The sequence below is a fragment of the Podarcis vaucheri genome (assembly GCF_965113315.1).
Source record: "Podarcis vaucheri genome assembly, chromosome: 7".
NCBI classification, from domain to species: Eukaryota; Metazoa; Chordata; class Lepidosauria; order Squamata; family Lacertidae; genus Podarcis; species Podarcis vaucheri.
In genome coordinates, this window is record NC_138765.1 from 86188281 (window position 1) to 86205843 (window position 17563).

The 17563-nt window shown below is 47.8% G+C and overlaps 1 protein-coding gene across 1 annotated transcript in view; it reads left to right on the forward strand.

Moving 5' to 3' along the window:
• The window catches only part of XPO7 (exportin 7), a 48746-nt gene that overhangs the window by 14048 nt on the left and 17135 nt on the right, over nucleotides 1-17563 (forward strand). Inside the window, exons 4-17 of the mRNA XM_082229880.1 lie at nucleotides 444-610; nucleotides 1039-1104; nucleotides 1833-1937; nucleotides 3047-3212; nucleotides 6214-6287; nucleotides 6551-6670; nucleotides 7922-8068; nucleotides 9341-9513; nucleotides 10419-10612; nucleotides 11824-11929; nucleotides 13115-13250; nucleotides 14680-14753; nucleotides 15583-15663; nucleotides 16898-16961. Of these exons, the coding sequence (XP_082086006.1) occupies nucleotides 444-610; nucleotides 1039-1104; nucleotides 1833-1937; nucleotides 3047-3212; nucleotides 6214-6287; nucleotides 6551-6670; nucleotides 7922-8068; nucleotides 9341-9513; nucleotides 10419-10612; nucleotides 11824-11929; nucleotides 13115-13250; nucleotides 14680-14753; nucleotides 15583-15663; nucleotides 16898-16961 (1673 nt within the window). The remainder of the gene's footprint in view (nucleotides 1-443; nucleotides 611-1038; nucleotides 1105-1832; nucleotides 1938-3046; nucleotides 3213-6213; nucleotides 6288-6550; nucleotides 6671-7921; nucleotides 8069-9340; nucleotides 9514-10418; nucleotides 10613-11823; nucleotides 11930-13114; nucleotides 13251-14679; nucleotides 14754-15582; nucleotides 15664-16897; nucleotides 16962-17563) is intronic.

Consider the following 17563-nt stretch of genomic DNA (forward strand, 5'->3'; position numbering starts at 1 on the left):
GAAACGCCGTTTACCTTCCCGCCGGAGCGGTACCTATTTATCTACTTGCACTTTGACTGCTTTCAAACTGCTAGGTTGGCAGGAGCAGGGACCGAGCAACGGGAGCTCACCCCGTCGCGGGGATTCGAACCGCCGACCTTCTGATCGGCAAGTCCTCGGCTCTCGTGGTTTAACCCACAGCGCCACCCGCGTCCCGCATGCCTGTGTAGAAATTACAATAGATGTCCCACTTACTCCTTGGTTTGATATTATGTAGTCGCCAGGGACACCCAACAGGCACAGCTATAGAAGCATAGTCCAAGCCCCTGTGGTGGCTTTTCTGTGTTGCTGCAGCAGGGGGGAAGGTTGTTTCAAAAGGTCAGCTTCAGGAGATGCTTTATTTATCAGTTTTTGGCTCCTGTCTTTGCCATTCTGCTTCATCTGGATGTTTCCGTGTCTTTCAGGGAACTACGTGCTCAACTACCTTGCCACCAGACCCAAGCTGGCCACTTTCGTTACGCAGGCACTAATTCAGCTCTACGCCAGGATCACAAAGCTGGGCTGGTTTGACTGTCAGAAAGATGAATATGTTTTCAGAAACGTCATCACTGACGTCACAAGGTTTTTACAGGTTGGCCGTTTCCTCCAGCCCACCCATCCCACTTGGCGTATGTAGTGGTTTAACCAAGAAGCTTCCCAGGATGCCATCAGACAGTCGCCACCAACCTAACGCTCTCTAGCTGTTTTGGACTGTAATTCCCAGCCAGCAAGGCCATTTGGCACTGGGGCTGATGGAAAACCCTTCAAGGTGGTTTGCGACAATAAATTAAAATAATGAAACACAGTCATAGAGAGTACCCAAAATATTAAAACAAAAAACCATCAATGCACAGTACAGAATCACTTCTGCCCAAGGGATCTTAATTGTCTCTATCTCTCTCTCTCTCTCTCTCTCTCTCTGTGTGTGTGTGTGTGTGTGTGTGTGTGCAGTAACATTTGTCATCTTGCTGCTTTGACCTCTCTTGTCATTCAGTCTGACTCTGCCTGTTCCTTCTCCAGGACAGTGTAGAACACTGCATCATAGGAGTGACAATCCTGTCTCAGCTAACGAATGAAATTAATCAAGTAAGTGCCTCAGCCTTCGCCAGTAAACTCAGTGTCAACGCTTCTCCTTTGGATTGCTGCTGTATGTTATGCACCGATTTCATGTCCTTTGGTGGTAAGAAATTGAGCACTCCCTCCAGAGACTAGTCTCTGCTGTCTCAGGCTTCGTTTACACCTCTTCCCTATCCAGAGACTCAGAAGGGCACTGCTTTCTATGAAAAGCATTAACTGATGGCAGAGTTCTTCCTCAGCCAAAAGTCCTCATTTCTTCAGTAAGAATGGCAAAGCCACTCTTTGCAAAATTGCAAATAATCACCCTCTTCCTCCAGCTTCTCCTTTCCCGGCATTTAGATGGCTCAGCCTGCCCCCCATGCAAAGGAGACAGTCAACCTCAGTCGGGAAACTTGGGCATTCCCTGAATGCTGCCAGGCTGTCACAGTTTTGTTTTTCAGAACTGTAAATGATTAAACGGACTTCTAAGTTCTTAGCTGGGATTCCTGCGTTGCAGGCTGTTAGACTAGATGGCCTTTGGATTCCCTTCAAACCCTAGAATTCTATGAAATTAGTACTGTAGGCGGTTAGCATGCTTTATTTACTGGCAGAGGGCAGTATATGGGGTGTTCTGCTGTTTCGTGTTTTTCCTTTATTGAGATGGTTACTTTGACTCTGCACTCTTTAACAGACACTTGAGTTCTAATGATCTCTTTCTCTCTCTCTATCTCTCTTTCCCTGCTCCCCACCCCACGCAGGCAGACACTACACACCCACTGACCAAGCACAGGAAAATAGCCTCTTCATTCCGAGATTCATCTTTGTTTGATATTTTCACTCTCTCGTGCAATTTACTAAAACAGGTGATGTGGGAACAACATTTTTTGGTGGGGGGTGGGTGGAATTTTGAACTATGTTTTCTTCTAGCTGTGGGTTTAGGACCCTGAAATTGCTTCTGTGAAGAATGCTCTGTCATGCAAACACCTGCGTGGTTTTAAATTACCGTATTTTTCGCCCTATAGGACGCACTTTTCCCCCTCCAAAAATGAAGGGGAAATGTGTGTGCGTCCTATGGGGCGAATGCAGGCTTTCCCGGGCTTCCTGCAGCTCTGCGCCACCCTCTGGATCCTGGCGCGAAGCCACGCGGGGCTCCGGAGGGTAGCGCAGAGCTGCCTGCATTCCGAAGCCTGTTGCGCGCTGAAGAGCCACCCCCCCGGGCTTCGCACACCTCTCCGCAAGCCTGGGGAGACCAGCGCGGCTCCCTAGGCTTGCAGATAGCAGGCTGTTCTGGGGGCTGGGGTTGGGGGAAGCTTGGGCTTCCCCCGCGCCTGCCCCGTGCCTGGGGAGGGAAATTTTTTTTTTCTTTATTCCCCCCCCAAAAAAAAAAATTAGGTGCGTCCTATGGGGCAGTGCGTCCTATGGGGCGAAAAATGCGGTAGCTGAGCTGTATTGACGAGAAATTTAGCTGTCCTGAAAAGGGAACTACAGCATAACAACAACAACAACAACAATAATAATAATAATAATAATTAATAATAATAATACCTTTATTGCCAATGTACAACCTGTGTACAATGAAATTAACCAAGCCTCCCCCCCCCCACTCAATCAATCTCATTGCACTTTGTGTGCTTGTCGCACATTAGTGTTCAATGTTTTATTATGTTTTTATATGTGTTGGATATAAAACCCAACCAGATGGGCAGGGTATAAATAAATAAATAAATAAATAAATAAATAAATAAAAGCATTATTATTACTTATTAAAACTGAGCTCCACAGGAAATAAAGCTTTTACTTTTTCTTTTACTGTAAGATTGGGACATTCCAGTGTTTCTGGTAGCGGAGCCCTGAGATGAAACCTTTTTGCTTTCCCACTCCAGGATTCCCTTTTCCTTTAGGCTTGGCAGCTGTCTTGAACTCTGCCCAGTAACAGATGTGGTTTTCCATTCTATTTTTCTTCTTTTGGTAGGCTTCAGGGAAAAACCTGAACCTGAACGATGAAAGCCAGCACGGCCTCCTCATGCAGCTTCTCAAGCTCACACACAACTGCCTAAACTTCGACTTCATTGGTACATCCACGGATGAGTCCTCAGATGACCTTTGCACCGTGCAGATCCCCACCAGCTGGAGATCAGGTAAAGCGCCTTTCTTCCCTGCTCTGGCCCAGCCGTGAGAGGCCTTGGGAACTGAGCTGTGAGAGGGGAACTTGATCAGTAGCAGGTGTGACTTTGCAAGCTGTGCGCAGTCTTCCCATCCTCTTTGAGTGACCAGAGTGCTGACAGATCCCCAATTCAAGTATTCCTGTGCTGGAGCTATTGAGAGTTGTACAGTGGTACCTCGGGTTAAGAACTTAATTCGTTCTGGAGGTCTGTTCTTAACCTAAAACTGTTCTTAACCTGAAGCACCACTTTAGCTAATGGGGCCTCCTGCTGCCGCGCCGCGGGAGCACGATTTCTGTTCTCATCCTGAAGCAAAGTTCTTAATCTGAGGTAATAGTTCTGGGTTAGCGGAGTCTGTAACCTGAAGCATATGTAACCCGAGGTACCACTGTAGTCCAAAACAGGCAGACTGCACCAGGTTGGCACAAGTGAAGTGCTTTGAATGCTCCACGCTGTAGCTTGTGTGGATAAAGATGAGTATGGAACTGTAAAATGTCTAGAAATTGTTGCCTGAGTTTTGATTTTTTAAAATACAGTCATACTTCGGGTTGAAGTTGCTTCAGGTTGAGTGCTTTTGGGTTGCGCTCCGCGGCGACCCAGAAGTAACGGAACACATTGCTTACGGGTTTCTCCTCTCGCGCATGCGCAGACAGTCAAAATGACGTCATGCGCGGAAACAGCAACACGCGCCGACACGGGTTGTGTTTACTTCAGGATGCGAACGGGGCTCTGGAACGGATCCCATTCGTATCCAGAGGTACCAGTGTACTTACTTTCCTCTTCCCTCCCTGTCCCCTTTCCCTTCCATGTGGTGAATGAATGGGTGGATGTTTAGTGCAACTTTTACCATCCTGGTGCCTCCTCTAGGTTTTGGACTGACACTCGCATTGACTGCAACTGGCCCGCAATGTAGTGGGGGCAGTGTTGGGAGCACAGCCCCACATGCTGAGGTTGATGGGAATTGTAGTCCCAAACGTACTGAGTGCACCAGGTTGAAGAGGGCTAGTTTAGTAGAAGCTTCGAAAACAAGAAGCATAAGATGGCACTTTTACACAAGGCTGTACTTGATAGTTGCTACTCGGTTCATGCCAATTAAAAAAATTCTCTCCAGAATGACCGCCTCCCTCAGTGGGGAACCAGCATGGGGTGGGGAAAATCTTTCAGCAGAAACATTCTGCAAATAGCATTGGTTTTCTTTTTGTTGTTGTCTTAGAAAGAAAACAGTTTGCTTCTGCATGCTAGGTTCATTCAGCAGCAGCTGCTGAATATTAGAGAATTTTCTTAATGTTTGTACAGTGGGACCTCTGGTTGCGAACGGGATCCGTTCCGGAGGCCCGTTCTCAACATGAAAAGCCTGCAACTTGAAGCGCCATATCTGCGCAGGTGCACAACGTGATTTGGTGCTTGTGCGCATGCGCAAAGCGCGATTTAGCACTACTGCACATGTGCAAACAGTGAAACCCGGAAGTAACCCTTTCTGGTACTTCTGGGTCGCCGCAGGACGTAACCTGAAAAAACGTAACATGAAGCAAACATAACATGGAGGTATGACTATACTGAAGTCTGAAAGCTCTGTGTTTCCACTTTCAGCTCTGGGTGGGCGGTGATGTTTAAAATTTCTATACCATCTTCATCCGAGGATCACAGGGCGGTTTACAATAGGAAAACACAGAAATACACCCCACAGTAACAAACAAAAACACACACAGTTTAAAAGGCCATGGTCTGGGAGTAGAGGAATGTTTTTGCCTGGTGCCTGAAGATACGTAACAAATATAGCAGGCAAGCTTCCCTAGGGAAAGCATTCCACATGCAGGGAACCACTTTTTATGTATGGATAACTCCTGCTTTGCTTCCTTGTGACAGATCAGCTTTAAGTCGAAGCCTCATTTCACACTGAATTTAAGCCAAGTTATTTGTGACATGAGAAGAACCACTCATGGATCTCCTGAGGTCTTTCAGCATCTTTAAAAGCTGTTGAGAGTGGGGATTAGGGCCGTGGCGCTGCAGATTGGCCTCCAGTTTTAGAATCTTAGAGTTGGAAGGCCTTCTAGTCCAACGCCCTGTAATGCAGGAATCTTATAATCATAGAGTTGGAAGAGACCACAAGGGCCATTGAGTCCAACCCCCTGCCAAGCAGGAAACACCATCAGAGCACTCCTGACATATGGCTGTCAAGCCTCTGCTTAAAGACCTCCAAAGAAGGAGACTCCACCACATGCCTTGGCAGCAAATTCCACTGTCAAACAGCTCTTACTGTCAGGAAGTTCTTCCTAATGTTTAGGTGGAATCTTCTTTCTTGTAGTTTGGATCCATTGCTCCGTGTCCGCTTCTCTGGAGCAGCAGAAAACAACCTTTCTCCCTCCTCTATGTGACATCCTTTTATATATTTGAACATGGCTATCATATCACCCCTTAACCTCTTCTTCTCCAGGCTAAACATGCCCAGCTCCCTTAGCCGTTCCTCATAAGGCATCGTTTCCAGGCCTTTGACCATTTTGGTTGCCCTCTTCTGGACACATTCCAGTTTGTCAGTGTCCTTCTTGAACTGTGGTGCCCAGAACTGGACACAGTACTCCAGGTGAGGTCTGGCCAGAGCAGAATACAGTGGCACTATTACTTCCCTTGATCTAGATGCTATACTCCTATTGATGCAGCCCAGAATTGCATTGGCTTTTTTAGCTGCCGCGTCACACTGTTGGCTCATGTCAAGTTTGTGGTCAACCAAGACTCCTAGATCCTTTTCACATGTACTGCTCTCAAGCCAGGTGTCACCCATCTTGTATTTGTGCCTCTCATTTTTTTTGCCCAGTTCTCTAATGATCATAATGATGGTGAAAAACCCGTCAGCGCCAAGGGTGTTGGTAGGGATGCTGCGCTGAGCAAAGTTGAAGGCCTGAGATAGTCACGAGTGCTGGGTTGAACCACTTTGCCAGAGTTTGGGTATCCACGGTGATGTGTTGTTTGTTTCTTCCAGCCTTTCTAGATTCCTCAACTTTACAGCTGTTTTTTGACCTGTACCATTCCATCCCTCCTACGTTTTCACCTCTGGTGAGTGTGGCATTCCTGACTTAGTGGGCAGGGGCATATGTTCCAGGGGCATACATCCCATTGAGAAGATTCACATGGTGGGTTTGATCACCCTGTTGGAGATCAGGAGGAAGTTTTTCTCTTCCCCGCCCCCTCCACAAAATGGTTACCTGCTGGTTTGCATTGTCTTTCCACAACCTATATGTCAATTCAAGTGTGAATTTGGTTTCTATTTTATTCCAGACAACTTACGGTTCTCCCTTTATTCACGCTCCTACCTTTAGGTCTTATCGTGTCTAGTGCAAATTGCCTCTGTACGTAGGTCCCTATTTAACAATGCAGAAAGAGCGAAGTTCCTGTCTCATCTCGTTGATGGTGTCAAGCGAATACTGGAAAACCCTCAGGTGAGTCTGTCAGAACTGTGGATGGGAGTCAACCGCCCGCGCATATGTGTGTTTTGTCACAAACTGCCTCTTGAAGCTTGGAAACAGTGGAGATCCAAAGGCCCATGGAACTGAGCAACAGGTGGTAAACTAGCTGGCAACCAGGGCAAAGCTTGAGAGGGTGAATAAACACAAAGCTTCATCGTACACGTGGTTAACTTTGGGCAGGCAAAATCAGGGGAAAGAAATAAGTGGCTGTACCTGAGAAAATGTCCCAGAATTGAGATCTGTCAGTATGTGAGTGCTTCATACTGAAACCAGCAACATTATGTGGCAAAAGATTTTTTTGGCAAGTCTCTGTGCTGAGCTCTGCAACCTATAGTGCACACACATATGTGTATTGCTGTGTGAACTCTTCAGTATTTTAGTCACTCCTTCCATATCCACTGATAGTGCTCTGCTCTCATTGGACTGTTATGCCAGTTGTTGAAAACCACTGGAGAGGAGAGTGCTCTTGCACAGGTTTCTGATTGGAACATCTGGTTGGCCATCGTGAAAAGAGGATGCTGGACTATAGACCCAGCAGTCTCTCCTTCTGTTTCCTCTCCCCCCCCCCCACTTCTGCAAACCTTTCCCCCCAGTTGCTGATTCCTTCTTGTGTGTGGACGGTGCCTTTTGTGGTAGGTAAAGGCAGGAACTTGGAACAAGGTCTCTCTTTGTAGACTTGTTTGTTCTGCTAGATAATAGGAAGTTACAAAGAGATGCAGGTCACAAGAACCTCAGCCTACTCCAGGCTTCATAAAGTTCACCCGGCCAGTACCTACCATTCTTGGTGCACAACAGGTTTGAGCAACATTGCTGTGCCCCATCTGAAGACAAGGGCAGCTGTTGACTCCACACAGTGTGCCAGGCTGGTTCACGGTGGTAGGATGCCCACCAACATTGCAGAGCGAGTCAGAGGTCTTAGGTACTCAGTTATTTAGTGCCTGAACAAATTAGTGTTTCAGATACTGTAATTGATGAGCCCCTCCCACCAGCAGTGTTGGGCTGCTGTTGCCTGGACTCTCAGGTAGACCCATTCATTGTATGCCACAGTGATGAGCCTTCACTAGTCCCCAGCCATGGGAGCAAACGTGTTTTGTGCTGTGCCACACTTTAATGTTGTGAGCTGCCCTGTGAGCTTCAGATGGAGGGTGGGATACAAATTAAATAATCAATCCAGTTTACTGATTCCTGTGCCATGACCCAGTTCGAAATTTGCTCCTTTCCCAGAGCTTGTCAGACCCAAACAACTACCATGAGTTCTGTCGACTTCTGGCCCGCCTGAAAAGCAATTACCAGCTCGGGGAGCTGGTGAAAGTGGAAAATTACCCTGAGGTCATCCGCCTCATTGCCAACTTCACCGTGACCAGCTTGCAGGTGAGAAGCTGCGTGGTTTGGCACTGTGTGGGTGTGTGTTGCGGAGGGAGGGTTTTCAGCAGGGGGAGAGCACCCAAAATCACACTGCAACCTTGGACCTCATTAGGTTGAAACTGAGAGGGGAGTGGTGGGCTCCCCTCTCAGAGTCACCTGCTGTGGGTATATAAGGTGCATAAGGTAATATTGTGCCCCCTGTCATTATGCAGAATTGCCTTGGCTTGTTCCTCGCTGCACAGCATTTTAGCTCATTAAGAGCAGAAAACACTTCCAGCCGTTCAGACCACAGCAAGGCAAAGTGTACCGTCTGTCAGGGCCACCAGTCTTTGAAACATCTCCTCTCCCCATGTTTGGGAAATGTACTGACGTTAGGTAGCCTGCATGTGAGGGAATTTTAAAAGTGTGTGAAAGGATATTGTTAGGAGAATCTGCTTACTGTATGTTTCTGTAATGTTTGGGGGGGGGGGCGGAATCTCAGCCTTGGACCAGTTTGATAGAAAGTAGACACTGAATTCTTCTTCCTTAACCAGGCATCCAGCTCTGATAATGCAGGCATGCTTTTCCTCTGAGACTTACCGTATTTTTTGCTCTATAAGACTCACTTTTTCCCTCCTAAAAAGTACGGGGAAATGTGTGCATCTTATGGAGCGAATGCAGGCTGCGCAGCTATCCCAGAAGCCGGAACAGCAAGAGGGTTTGCTGCTTTCACTGCACAGCGATCCCTCTTGCTGTTCTGGCTGCTGAGATTCAGAATATTTTTTTTCTTGTTTTCCTCCTCCAAAAACTAGGTGCGCCTTGTGGTCTGGTGCGTCTTATAGAGCAAAAAATACGGTAATTTCTGTGCATGTGTAAAGCTGAGGTGAGGGAGTGCCTCTGTATAAGCTACTCTTGTTCTGACCAAATAAAAGCTACCGTAAACGTTGCAACTGGAGTGGTGAATAGAAGAAAATCTGCTACCTTGGCCAGCGTGGCAGAATCTTGTTTAATTTTATAAAAATGGAGGAGCTTCCTTTGTTGTATTCAGGTGCTGAGATGCATGACACACCCACCCAAAATAAGGATGTTCAAGGTCCCAAGTACAGACTTTAGGTTCCCCTTTAGAAGCATACAGGTGTCCAAACAGATCTGCAGTGTCCTGCTTACTCTATTTACAAATGTTGACGGCTGCTTGCTTGAATGGCTCCCATGTCCTGAAGCCCAAAGGCTGGGGGTCGGGGTGGGGGACGCTGGCCAGCCCGCAAGTGGCATTCCGTTTCCTCCCTTTTGTTCCTACAGCACTGGGAATTTGCTCCGAACAGCGTTCACTATCTCCTGAGCCTGTGGCAGCGCCTGGCAGCGTCCGTTCCTTACGTCAAAGCCACAGAGCCACACATGCTGGAGACTTACACGCCTGAAGTCACCAAAGCTTACATCACCTCCAGGCTGGAGTCTGTGCACATCATACTGAGGTAAAGATGCCAAGAGAGGAGTGGAGGGAGAACAGCCTGCACAACCCCTTGTTGGTACCTAAGCAGTTCAGGACCCAGTTATCTGAAGGACCCATGTACCCATACGTACCTACCCAAGCTATAAGCTTGGCCCTGCAGCTGCTGTCCAGTGCACGGGTAAAAGCTGTTAGGTTGGTGAGTACCAGCAGCAGCAGCGCCTTTTCTGTGGTGGCCCCCTAACCCTACAACATCCTTCCCAGGGAAATACACATGATTCCCCCTCCCCCTCTCATAGGCCTTTTTTCATTCTGGTCTGTGTTGGGGTGATTTTAGGGTTGCTGTGTTTTAAGAACTTGGTTTTATCTGCTGCATCTGCATGTTTGTTTTTTAAATGCTTTACAACTTGGGGATTTTAATATTGACCTGTTGTTGTGGGAGTTATTACCCACACAAAAATATGCTGTGGTTATTTATTTACTTACCAGTCTTACTTGTAGCTCCCTCTTATTTGAATGTTCTCAGTCCCCAGAGTGGGAAGGGAAGTAAAAAAAAATTAAAAACCATAGAAAAATGATATAGAAAAATTACAAAATCATATCAACATGACCAATAAACAGCTAAACAATTCTATCATAAGGTAAACAAGTCAAATTGCATGAGCATAAATGAATGAATGAATGAATGAATGAATATATCCAGTTTAACAAAATGTGGGCCTCAGGCTCAAGAGAGCTGCCAGGTAGTGATTTACAGGTGGATTTGCTGGTCTCCTCCAGAGAGTTGCCACAAAACAACAGCATAGTGGGCCTTGCCTTACAGCCTAGAGGTGAGAACTGAGCAGCGTTCTTTGGGAAACAAGCTTGGTCCACCTTCTGGGAGCCGCGTTTCACTCTCTCTCCCTGCCTTGCTGCTTGCTCCCCATGCAGAGACGGCTTGGAAGATCCGCTGGACGACACGGGTCTGGTGCAGCAGCAGCTAGACCAGCTGTCCACTATCGGGCGCTGTGAATATGAGAAGACGTGTGCTCTCCTTGTGCAGCTGTTTGACCAGTCAGCTCAGTCCTACCAGGAGCTGTTGCAGAGTGCGACGGCCATCCCTGTGGATGTGGCTGTGCAGGAAGGTGAGGGCCCAGAGATCAGCTGCATCACTCCTGTGCATCACAGCAAAGAAGATTTCGGGGAAAGGGGTTGTATAGGGTGCTGCTGCTTCTTCACCCTTTAGCCAACCCAGTGTACTTTAAGATTGTGACCCTTTGTACATATTTTAATTAGTTTGTCATGGGTATTTGCTGTGAATTTTTCAGGTTATAAACCGCTTTGAACAGATCTTGGAAAAGGGGACATAAATTGCTTTCCTCCAGAGATTTTGTCAGCAAAGCAGATACGGCATACGGCAGGAAGGGACTCTGTTTTGCTGCCCCATCTTGCATCATTTGCTGCAAATTATAGTATGTGTTGCAGTAATGGAGCAGTGGAAATGGCAAAGAACTTTGGGGCAGTAAGAGAGTAGGTGGCAAGTTTCATCTAAATATCAGAGGAAAGGGGCATTAGAACCTATTAGACGCTGGTTGAAACTGCTGAGGTTAAAGAAAAAAGAATAGCATTTGTTCAAAGGTTGGCTGTGGTTAGGAGGAAGAAGAAATTAAAGTGCTGGCATAATCTGCTATTTAAAACCACTGCTACTACTAATAATAATAATAATTTATTATTTATACCCCACCCATCTGGCTGGGTTTCCGCAGCCACTCTGGGCGGCTTCCAACAAAACACTAAAATACAATAACCTATTAAACATTAAAAGCTTCCCTAAACAGGGCTGCCTTCAGATGTCTTCTAAAAGTCTGGTAGTTATTCTTCTCTTTGACATCTGGTGGGAGGGCGTTCCACAGGGCGGGTGCCACTACCGAGAAGGCCCTCTCCTTGGTTCCCTGTAACTTGACTTCTCTCAGTAAGGGAACCGCCGGAAGGCCCTCGGTGCTGGACCTCAGTGTCCGGGCAGAACGATGGGGGTGGAGACGCTTCTTCAGGTGTACTGGACCGAGGCCGTTTAGGGCTTTAAAGGTCAGCACCAACACTTTGAATTGTGCTCAGAAACGTACTGGGAGCCAGTGTAGGTCTAACTATAAGAACAGATCAGCAGTGCAACAGATTGTCAGGAAAACAGTAGAAACTCACTCACTCCTCCCTTTTTTTCAGAAGTACAGTGGTTGAGATATTTTTAGTATGGACTGTAGATGCAAGGGAATCCCACCTTCCCCAGTTGTTGGACCTTGATCTTAGCTTTTCAGGGAAACACTTCTGTGGATCAGGACTCTTGCTCTTCTGGTTTCAGGACGCCTGACGTGGCTCGTCTATATCATTGGGGCTGTGATTGGTGGCCGAGTGTCATTTGCCAGCACAGATGAGCAGGACGCAATGGACGGCGAGCTGGTTTGTCGGTAGGAGCCGTTGGATTCCTTAGCAGCCCTGGTTTCTTCATGCTGAAAACACTAGAATATGGAAAGGGCCATAATGAAGAGCTGTTATCTGGGATGGGTGGGTGGGAGAATTAGTGGCGCAGCTCTGTGGCTGCTCTTACCTTCAGGATTATCACGAGGGCTGTGTACTGCGCAAGTTTGAACTCTGAGGAGCGTCCATTCCAGAATTAGTGGAAGCAGAATAGATTATACAAATCTCCATCTTATTCCGCAGAGACTGATTGCACATAGAAAGGTTCCTCTTGCCAAATACAAGTTGTGCATTCTGGGGTAAAACATAATTAAGAAAGTGTCGAAAACACTTCTAAAACAGCAGAAAATGTTGGGTGAGAAGCATTTTGAACTTGACTGAATACTTAAAATTCCACACAGGTCAGGGATCCCTGGGAGACTTTTAAGCCCTTGTGGTGGATTTTCTTCAATTAATCCACGCCAGTTGCGGCATCCATCTCTGATCACACATGCATGCTTTCCCTCTGAGATTGTGACTTAATTTTTCTGCTTGTGTAAAGTTAATGCATAGGAATGCCACTAGATATACCTGTGTTTACTTACAAGCCTTTGAACCCTGCTTTTGTGAGTTCCCAATGGTTGCTGTTGTTCTGACCAAGTAAAAGCTGTTTTAAACATCACAACTGGAGTGTTTAATCAAAGAAAAACCACTACACCCTCTTTGGCTTGAATCCTACATAAAAGTTTGGGCAGTGCATTGAGTCATTTTCAGCCTGCAGAGAGCACAGAAGCCTGACTGAATATTCCCTCTGCCCACTGATAGAACTCTTTCTTCTCGCATGCTGCTAGCTGGTGGTTGGACACCAGTGAACTGGAGCAAGTTCTGCGTCTCAGAGGCACCTTCCAGTGGTGACTGTCATGGCCGCAGGCTACCTAACTGTCCTGTGGCTGCATCTTTAGTCTGGTGTCCAGTGACACAAGTGTCTGCCCTGCAGTTAGCCCCCTCTCCTAGTGTCAAAAATTTGTGCAGAGTTCTGCAGCTCATGCTCTTAATGCCTGCGTTCATCTAACATGGGGTAACAAGAGGCACCTTTCCTCATGGCAGGGGCAATCTCAAACTTGCTGGCTAAGTACTGAGCCTCTGTGATGTTGCATGACCTTCAATTCCCACCCCCTCACTTGTTGCCTCTCTAGGGTTCTTCAGCTCATGAACCTAACCGACTCGCGCCTGGCTCAGGCCGGCAATGAGAAGCTCGAGCTTGCCATGCTGAGCTTCTTTGAGCAGTTCCGGAAGATCTACATCGGAGACCAGGTGCAGAAGTCTTCCAAGGTAAATGCCTCCTCTTCCTCCTAGTGGCTTTTATGTTTTCGGGCCTACCTGGCTCTCATGCCATAATGAAAGGCTCCAACTGCGACTGCTTTTATGTGAGTTGCTGGCTGTTGGAAGTCAGCCACAGTTAAGGCTAGTGGCCAAAGAAGTCAAATGTCTTCTCCGTACCCAAATCAAGAGATGCAGGGTGCTTGGAGGAGTTCCAAGTGAATGCAGCTGCCTCCAAATGGAGAATACCTGGGTGAGGTCTGGGCTAGACAGAGGGCAGCATGGCTGTGAAGCCTGAAAGAGCCTCCCCACAAGCAGCAGGAAAGAAAGCCTGAGCTCTATATAGCTATTGATGACCTCTGGCCACAATAACTATGCTCTGCCTCCATGGTTAGGCCGAAACGCTTCTGAATACCAGTTGCTGGAAAGCACTGGAGGGGAGAGTAGCTCTTGTGCTCAAATACTGCGTAACCAAAGTGAGAACAGGATGCTGGACTAGATCGGCCATTGGCCTGTTGCAGCAGGCTCTTGTATTCTTAATAACCTCCAGGCTAGATTATTGTAACTCACTCTACACAGGGCTGCCCTTGAGGCTGACCCAGAAACTCCAGCGGGTGCAGAATGCAGCGGCGAGACTCCTTACGGGGTCCTCGCCATGGGATCACATTCACCCGGTGCTATACCAGCTGCACTGGCTCCCGGTGGAGTACAGGGTCAGGTTGAAGGTGCTGGATTTAACCTTTAAAGCCCTACACGGCCTAGGACCCTCGTACCTACAGGACCGCCTCTCCTGGTATGCCCCGCGGAGGACCTTACAGTCTTCAAATAAAAACATCTTGGAGATCCTGGGCCACAGGGAGGTTAGACTGGCCTCAACCAGAGCCAGGGCTTTTTCAGCCGTGGCCCCAATCTGGTGGAATGCTCTGTCACAAGAGAATGGGGCCCTGCAGGACTTGACATCTTTCTGCAGGGCCTGTAAGACAAGAGCTGTTCCATCAGGCCTTTGGCCAAGGCACAGCCTGACCCCCTCCTTCGGTAATCCTCATAGAACTCTAGCCCAGTGGTTGCCATTAATTTGATTTTGAATTGATTATAGAATGAATTGATTTTAGAATGCATTTTAATTAATTGATTGATTTTATGTAAACTGTGTTACTTTTATTGTTGTTAGCCGCTCTGAGCCCTGTTTCAGCTGGGGAGGGCGGGATATAAATAAAAGTATTTTATTTATTATTATTATTAGTAGTAGTAGTAGTAGTAGTAGTAGTAGTAGTATTGTTATATTCTAGGAGGCAGGTGCCATACTAAACAGCCATTGAGTGTTGTGTTTTCTTTTTCCTGACCTGCTAGGCTTCTGTTTCCTCCAGGCACCTTTGGTCTTAAAGGAAAAACAACAATTTCTACTGAAGCCTCTAAGCTTGACTTTGTTTTCCGCTTCTAGCTATATCGGCGGCTCTCGGAGGTCCTTGGGCTGAACGATGAGACCATGGTCCTGAGTGTCTTCATAGGGAAAATGTAAGTGTTCTGACTCCTTGCCAGTTGCGCTTGTCCATCATACATCTCAAGCCCTTGAGCCTCTGCTGGGATGCTCAGAGAGTAGAGCAGGAACACCTCCCGGCTACAGGCTGAACTTTGGGCCTGAGTTTGGCTGATGGGCTGCTCCAGAGATGCACCTGTCCTCCTCCTCTACACCTTCCCCCACATGAGATTTCTCCTCCCAGCAGCAGTTTCACCTGCCTAGGCAGGAGTGAAAAGGCATGCTCTGTTTTGCACGGCAGCCACCTTCCAAGGAAGGACTGTTCTGGCCCTGCCCACCCCCTGGTAGCATTACTTAGTTTTAAATGGTTGAAGGCTCCCTTCTCGGAAGTGTGGCCTGGGATGAGCCAGTCGAGCTCCTGAGGGGTCAAGGGGGTCAAGCACTTCCCTCCTTAGCCCCCAGGCCGAATCAGCCCTTGGCTGCCCACCTTGAGGCCTGTGGCTGCTGGGTGAGACTCTTCACAAGGGCTTCTGGAATTCTGCAGCCGGTGGTGGAAGGGGCAGGTTGCCTCACGGCAGAGGGGCATGTTGTCACTGCCGCAGGATTCTCTTGCCCTTGCTGCAGAAATCGGCCCATCAGTGCCACAGCATTCCACGGGCCCTGAGTTTGGGCCAGTGTAGCTTTGGGATCCAAGTAGTGAAGATTATCTGAAGGATAATTTTCTAGTCAACCAAATGTAAGTACTGTGACTTTACGCTGGTCTTTTCTGGCTTGTGTCGTTGTCTGTGGCTTTAGGGGAGGATGGAAATGGGTGAGAGAAAGGAGGGGCAGTCTTGAATCTGAGTGCATTTTTTTCTCCCCTTCTAGCATCACCAACCTGAAGTACTGGGGGCGGTGTGAGCCGATCACCTCCAAGACACTACAGCTTCTCAACGACCTCTCCATTGGATATCCTTTTCAGCAGACCTCTTCCTTGGGTTTGGGCACCCAACGGACACATCGTCACAGTTGCAGGCAGCTGTCAGGCAAAGCCAGGCTTCCTTGCTTTGATGTCCTTCAGGGCTGACTGTCCCATTTCCAGCCTGGCACTTGATAACTTTGGTCTGCCTCAAAATCATCATCCCATTTCTCATTTTGCCCAGAAAAAAAATGGCCCCTACCCCCTAGGCGATTGATTCCAGCTAAGTACTAGGGTTTTGTAGAGAGCCAGTGTGGTGTAGTGGTTAAGAGCAGTAGACTCATAATCTGGTGAACCGGGTTCGCCTCTCCGCTGCTCCACATGCAGCTGCTGGGTGACCTTGGGCCAGTCACACTTCTCTGAAGTCTCTCAGCCCCACTCACCTCACTGAGTGTTTGTTGTGGGGGAGGAAGGGAAAAGGAGATTGTTTGCCGCTTTGAGACTCCTTCGGGTAGTGATAAAGCGGGATATCAAATCCAAACTCTTCTTTTGCACTAGAACAGGTTAAGTTCATTTTCTTAACTCGCTTTGTATTTATAAAGTGCAGATAAATTGGGGAAGAAGCTTAGTCTAGTTGGGTAGGTGCAACTAGGATTTTTAAAAGCAAACTATTAATCAATAATTATGGGCTGGAAGAGGACCCAGACGTTGCCTTTTCAACTCCCAGCCCAATGCAGATTAATCTCTGCAGTCCTGACCATAACTAGGGAGCAGATCTACCACATGAATGTACTTGCAGAGCAGGTAACTTGCACACAGCAGAAGGAAGGTGGAAATCCCTTTGTGGCTATGTTCTGCCCCCAGAGTTGGAGGCAGCAGTGTTTCTGAAAATCCATTACTGGAAACCACGGAAGGAGAGTGGCTTTTGTGCTCAGATCGCAATTGCCAGTTTCCCACAGGCATCTGGTTGGCCGCTGTGAGAGCAGAACGCTGGACTGGATGGACCATTTGCCTGATCCAGCAGGCACTTATCAAGTTCTTAGGGTCACTAGCCAGCCTGACCTATGGGTCAGGGACGGAGTGTGTGAATGCAACTGCAGTCACGCTGGCTGGGGCTGATGGAAGTTGTAGTCAGAACAATCTGGAGAGTACCAGGTTGAGGAACCCATCTTCCCAGGTTTGCATGAGGCTACCTTGTTGGCAATCCCAGGAACCATCCCTTCATCCTCCCAGGGCTTTCTAACCAGTTTTTGACTGGTGCTGTTTCCTTAACATGGCTTCTACCTACAGCAGCGTTAGGAAACTGGTGAAACTCAGCGCTGTGCAGTTCATGCTGAACAATCACACGGTAAGCTTTCAGCCATCTCTGGTGCTTCACTGAGGTTGAGTGGATTTGCACGGTGAAAGGTGTCCCTGATTGGTCCTTAGGATGAAGTCTTCCTGGCCCAGGTAGCTTCTGTTCCCAAGGTCTCTGCTGAATACTTGGCAGCTCTCATGTCTCCTCTCAAGGGTTGTTGCTTGTGCTGCGCTGCCCCCTGTGGTGGCTTTTCATGCCATGCTTCTAGATGGCAAAATTCTCCCACATCCATGCATGAATCATCATGGGAGGCCTCTGTGCTGACAATGTGAGAGACAGGCAGAGATGGAGAGAGACTGTAACTTGAGGAATTGAGGGCAGCAGTACTAGCAGCATCTCTGCCGCCCCCTCCAATTCCCATGTGACACCCCCAGCATTCTTGGCTCAGTTCCTCACAAGTCTTTGTAGATATGCCACAAATGAGTTATTCTAGATCAGTGGTTCCCAAACATTTTTGAGGTCCCAGCCCCTGCAGTGCCCCCACCCTATAAATAGCATACAGAATAGTGGTTTGCACAGCCCAGTAAGGCAGATAATAGCACAGCAAAATTCAAAACAGTAACCATTAATTGTACATTTATCCAAAAGACAAT